This window comes from Brachycentrus maculatus, unplaced genomic scaffold, assembly GCF_059751285.1.
Source record: "Brachycentrus maculatus isolate JH-2025_06_01 unplaced genomic scaffold, ASM5975128v1 h1tg001236l, whole genome shotgun sequence".
Classification (NCBI taxonomy): Eukaryota; Metazoa; Arthropoda; class Insecta; order Trichoptera; family Brachycentridae; genus Brachycentrus; species Brachycentrus maculatus.
Genome location: NW_028281917.1, coordinates 1 through 6,428, shown reverse-complemented (window position 1 = coordinate 6,428; position 6,428 = coordinate 1). Strand labels below are relative to the sequence as shown.

General features: G+C 39.2%; 2 protein-coding genes across 2 annotated transcripts; both read left to right on the top strand.

Annotated features, from left to right (window-relative positions):
- Nucleotides 1-2,628: 2,628 nt before the first annotated feature.
- LOC148299265 (phospholipid-transporting ATPase ABCA3-like) lies at nt 2,629-3,597 on the top strand. The gene is given in 1 exon segment (XM_088276256.1): nt 2,629-3,597. A coding segment is annotated over 1 exon segment (969 nt).
- A 1,389-nt stretch (nt 3,598-4,986) lies between these two features.
- Nucleotides 4,987-5,844, top strand: LOC148299264 (phospholipid-transporting ATPase ABCA3-like). Its single transcript, XM_088276255.1, is given in 1 exon segment — nt 4,987-5,844. A coding segment is annotated over 1 exon segment (858 nt).
- The last annotated feature ends 584 nt before the right edge of the window (nt 5,845-6,428 follow it).

Here is a 6,428-nt window from a genome sequence, read left to right as displayed (position 1 = left end):
GCTAATCTGAACAATATCGATGGCGACCATTTTTTATTTCCGATCGGTTGCTGAAAAGCAGAGTTTGCCCAAAGTCCCCAACAGTTGGACCTATCGATCTGCTTGGGCCTGATTTTCGATGTTTAAAATGATTGCACCACTTTAATCTGAAAAGGTGAGCCTGACATTCTATTCGCCTTCCCCTGTGACCAAATACTCAATATTGTAGCTGCGAGGCCCTTCGAGTTCAAAACAGGTTTCCTGATTCTTGATCAATTCGAAGTTGATGCATTTCGCAACAGCCAATAGCAAATGCAAGCAGATGATTTGGCCTAATTTTGATCCCATCATAGAATCAGATATTTAATTATACGGGTGAGTCTATTCTTCATATGATATAAATGTGTGGTATAACCATTGTTTTTAAGCCTCCGATCTGAATAGCATTAGTAAGGAACTATAGCTTTGTTTGTTCGTGAATAACCTAGTTAATTTAGTAGTGTGAAATTATTGAAGCTTAACCGTGGTCTGAGCAGATAGGAACTAGTTTCAAGATAGAAAATATCCTTCAATATAGACAACTACCTTTATTGTAATTAATCGACTCTATGAAATCAGCCGCTGATATAAAGTGTGCTGCAAATTCTAATGAAAGCACAGTCATGAAATCCGTGCTTTATTTTGTTGGGAAATCTGTGAGTGTAAATCCGAAATTATATATGCAAAAAAATCATTTGTTTGAATATTGCGATTCTTCCCCTTTCACTTCAAGGGTCGACACCTATTGAAGAATCTCACAAACTGTGAGGAAATCTTCAAATTACGAGGGTTAGGAGAAGGAAGGTAAATCATTTATTATATGATGTTGATTCTCATATTATATTTCTGCAGCTATGCAAATAGATATCTTTGTCTTGACTGGGGTTGGGGTTGGGGTTGGGGTTGGGGTTGGGGTTGGGGTTGGGGTTGGGGTTGGGATTGATAAAAATTGAACAATCGTATTTATGTATTTATGTTCCAGACGACTTAATATGAAATAAACTTAATAATCAAGCAACCATTGATGGGCCAATTCAAAGCGCTCATTGTCAAGAATTTGATTATTTACAAAAGATCGTCTATTTGCTCTCTCTTGGAGATCTTTGTCCCGGTCACATGTATGGCTTTTCTTGTGCTCACGCGATACCTCATGCCAATTATATAATATAAGGAAGGGCCATTTTTAGGCAATCAGAGCCTTACATATGAAATTTATGGAAATCCCATCACTGCTGTGAGTTTAGGCAAAAATCCTCCGCTTTTTAAAAAATGTTTAAATGAATCTATAGTTGCACTTAGTCCTCCTAATGATCCAATGGTGAACAGGCTTACCTCTATTTTAGAAACGATGGGCTATCAAATAAAGACTTTTGGCTCAGACTCATAAATAGACACTTACGTTCGCTCCTAAGAATATGGAACTACTGATTTTCCGAAATTATGTTTCTGCACGACTTTCCAGAATAATTTCAGCGTCTATAATTACAGTTTGAGGTTTTCCATGGCGAACCAGGATGGCACATAGATTCCTTGGACTGGCATCAATCTTACATCGATTCATGCTCATTAATTAGAAGTGTACAAATCGAGCTATGCAAATGGGTCGATGGGGCTGACGACAATGATCAACAATCTTATCCTGTAAGCTGAAACAGGAGTCGCAAACTATGTTCTCTCGAACACAATGACACCCATTTACCAAGAGAAGCATACCCATGACACGATTTATGCGTATTGGGTAGGGCTCTTTGATTTTATCGCTCTGCTGCCGCTACTGATAATTTACGTCCGGCAAACATCCTCGATGCTGGAGGAGAAATAGAAGAGAATTAGGGAGAGCATGTCGATTATGGGGATGTCGCTGCCGATGTACTACTTGACCTGGTTCTTGAGATACTTTGTTATCTACCTGATTGTGCATCTTGTGAACTCCGTCATTTTAACTTCTCAGTTGCCTCACGTTCCATTCTACCTGCCATTTATAGTATTCCTGCTCTTCGACATTCTGCTCATCATCCAGTCCTTCTTCGTGCAGATATTCGTGACCAGCTCCAAGATCGGCATCACCATGGCCATCCTCTTGTTTATGCTGCAATATGCCATATCCTATTTAATCATCGGCAATCCTCACCCCTCCCTGCATCTGAACACAATGGTTTCCATCGTTGCACATGTCGCCTATGGCTTAGCCATCAGAGAAATGATCTATGCTGAGAGCAATAAGATTTATATGGGTGCCACTCAGGAAATTAATTACTATCGGATCACGATCGCAATTGCGAGCATAGTTTTGAATATAGTATTCTGGGATTTCTCACATGGTACTTGGAACAAGTCTACCCGAATTAGTGGGGATTCAAAAAGCATCCCTTGTTCTGCTGCAGGAAGAAAATGAATTCGCGCAAAAGTCTGACTATATCTCCACAACCATTGTCTGGAATGAAAGGAGAATCTGAAAGACAAATCAATTAAAATATTTTATATCGGTCAGATATTGGCCATGAAGCAAAAAAGCCTCTTGAGCAAACTTCGAGCAATGAGTTGGCGAATCAGAATTTGAAGAGCCAACTGAGTTTGGAGCCTGAATAAGTTGAAGAAAGATTTCGATAAATGGAGGGTTCAAATAGTTCGATCAAAATAGACGATGTCAGCAAACACTTTGGCAAGTTTCAAGCAGTCAAGAATTTATCCATGAACATCTATAGTGGCCAAATCTTTGCTTTGCTGGGGCATAATGGCGCTGGCAAAACCACGATAATTTCTATGTTAACCGGCATGCTCGACCCTTCGTCCGGACTGATTGAAGTCTGTGGGGAAACAAATGTCGAAAGCATACGCAAGATCATTGGGATCTGCCCCCAGCACGATACTCTCTATGATGACCTCACAGTCGAGGAACATTTAAGGCTTTATGCAACACTCAAAGACTTGGCTGGGGAACTATTAGAGACTGAAGTGTAAAGTCTGATAAAGGATGCCCACTTGGAGGAAAAAAGAGATGAGTGTGTGAAAAATTTATCAGGGGGCCAAAAGCGAAGATTGTCAGTGGCCCTGGCATTCTCAGGAAACTCCAAGGTGATTATCTTGGATGAGCCAACTTCGGGAATCGACACATCTACCAGAAGATATATCTGGTAAATGCTCAAGAATTATAAAAGCGAACGCATCATCTTGCTCACAACTCACTTCATGGATGAAGCAGATTACTTGGGCGACAGGATAGCAATTATGGCTGGTGGGGAGCTCATGGCCCTCGGCTCCAACGTCTATCTGAAGAATAAATATGGAGTCGGCTATAATATTACATTTGCCAAAAAGTCCATAGATTCAGCGAGCAATCCCATTATTGCAATCGTGAAAAAGCATATCAAAAATGCAACTGTCCTCTCTAATGTTTCATCAGAGTTAAGCATGCAGCTCCCTCTTGATGAGATAAAAGGCTTCTCCGAAATGTTTTAGTAAATCGATTCGAGCAAAGAGAATTTGGAAATTAACAGCTATGGCATCAGCATCACAACTCTCTAATAGGTATTTTTGAAGATCGGAGATCATGGTCAAGCTAATAAGGAAAATAAATAAATTTTGGATGATGCAAATCCGGAAAAGGTGACAAAAAGTGGAGTTCCGTAGTTTAAAGATAGCGAATAGGAATAAATTTCGAATATTGAAAAACTTGGCCGCGAAGATGGAAATTGGGAGAGATTTTATTCACATTTCAAGGCTACGATGCTAAAGAGAATCAGAGTCATCAAAAGAGATCTCAAGAGCTTTCTATTCTAATTAGTGTTGCCGATGGTTATTATCATCTTGGCATTGCTACTTATGACTGTTTCATTTGTGAAGGACTACAAAGCAGAATAATTTTCGTACAAAATGTATCTGAAAGAGAGAAACCCAGTGTTGTTGCCGATGTCCTCGATCCCTGCAGATTCTGCTTACTTGGACTCATTGACTGCAAAGATCGCATAAGTTTATTCCGATTAAATAAATGTGATCAAATATGTAACAGCTTCTGATGCAGCCTTCGACTCCGGGGCATTATTTACATAAAAGAAAAGATTACCATAACTAAAAGGAGGACTATTCATATCGTCTCCAAAGGTCATATCAGATTCGCTAACATTATTGCCCTTTACAACTATTGTGAATACAAAATCTCCAAGTTCAATTTTGACACTCCAAACATTGGCGGCTGAAACATACATAAATCAAGTAGCAAATAAAAACATAAAAATAGTGATAACTAACTATCCTCTGCCGCTGACTTTTCAGCAAATGTAACTTAATAATGGGATATCTGGGTTGTTGGGTGCGCTGATGTTTTCTATCGCTCTCGCTTTCAAATTTTCATCCATTGCTGCCTTTATCGTAAAGGAAAGAGCGGATAAAAGTAAGCATCAACAAATTGTCAGCGGCATGAACATTGGATCATACTGGGTGGGAAACTATTTGTACGATGTGATACTTTATGCAATAGTAGCTGGTTTCTCAGTAGGCGTGTGTGTTGCACTCAAAATAGAGCCCTTAATATAAGGAGAGGCATTGACAGCAACGGCTTTAATATTCTTTTTGTATGGGCTGGCAAATATACCTCTGACTTACATTATGTCCACTTTTTTTACCAGCTATGGAAGTGCTCAAGGAATTATCTATTTCTTTAATGTGATATTTGGTGGCTTCATGCCAGTTCTAACTTTGATGCTTCGTTGGCTTAATGTGGGGGATTCTGCACTTATCGCCAAAAGAATTGCATGGCCACTGAGAATCTTCCCCGCTTTCTCATTTGGCTAAGGATTGGTAAACATCGCCAGTCTTAAACTCTTCAATTCTCAAACAACTTAAGCTAATAGAGTTGGAGTATTCGATTCATAAATCTCTTTGGCTTCAATTATATTCTTAGGAGTAGGAACCATCCTGTTTTCATTAATAGTGTTTGCAATAGAAGCTCTGCAGAACAATGAGAAATTTATGAGATTTTTTACATCTGAAGGACAAACTGATGAAGCCAATCGAATTCTTGACGATGATGTAATCGCTGAATAATAAAAGGCCTTAAAAGCAAACCCAAACGAATATTAAATCCTCTCAAAAAAACTGAGAAAAGTGTATATAATAGATAGAGAAAAGAAACCAAAAATTGCAGTGGACAATATATCGTTCGGGATAAGCAAGGGAGAAGTTTTCGGGTTACTAGGAGTGAATGGGGCAGGCAAGACAACCACGTTCAAAATGCTTGCTGGGTAAATTGTGTCAACATCAGGGGACAGCTATTTCTGTGGAATGAAAAGCAGCTAAAATTTACACACGATTCGCAAGAGTCTCGGATACTGTCCCCAATTCGATGCACTCATTTAAAATCTCACTGTCAAAGAGCAGCTCTAACTTTACTATGTATTGAAATGCCTGCCGTCCAAGCATAAAGCGAAAGCCATTGCAAGAAAGATCAAATAAATGGATCTCGAGTAGTATACAGACAAGCTGTCAGGAACCCTTTCAGGAGGCAACAAAAGAAAGCTCTCTGTAGCGATGGCTATGATTGGAAATCCAAGCATTGTCTTCTTAGATGAGCCTTCGACGGGAATGGACCCGAAGGCGAGGAGGTTCATGTGGAAAATTATTTCCAGGATTTCAACAGAGAAAAAACAATCAACTGTTGTTTTAACAACTCACTCAATGTAAGAAGCGGAAGCCCTATCGACGAAACTAGCTATCATGGTATCTGGAAATTTTAGATGCTTTGGCACTCCTCAGCACATCAAATCGAAATTCGGGAAAGGCTATGAATTATAAATAAAGGTGAAAAATTTGAAGCCAACAGAAATTTAGCGGGCAAAAACAAAATTGAGTTTGGTCTAAACCAAAGTAGACCTCACGTCAGGAGAGTTAGAGTAAGTCTTGACTGAATTGAATGTGTCAAAGAAGACTAAAAAATAAATAAGCAAATAGGGATCTGCTTCCTATATCTGGCACTAGCTCTAGAAAAGGAAGAAAGTGTCGTTAAATTCCGTGATTGAATTCTTACTAATCAAGAAAAGGGTGCAGAAACTTTCGAAGGAACTCTAGAAAATGCTGAATGGCATTGAAATTATCTAAGCATTTCAAACATTCGTTCGATTTAAAACAGAAGCCACCATTACTGCAGGAAATATATTTAAAATACTCGAGGATAGCAAATAAGTCCTCTCTATCCAACAATATTCCATAAAGCAAGCGTCGATCGAGCAAATTTTCAATAAATTTGCAGATGATAAGGAAGTGTCTGAGGTGGCCTCTTGATAAATAAGGCTATTATATTATTTTATTCATTATAATAACAATTTTAAGTAAGTTGCAACGGGTTGGGGTTGGGGTTGGGGTTGGGGTTGGGGTTGGGGTTGGGGTTGGGTTGGGTTGGGGTTGGGAGGTTGGGA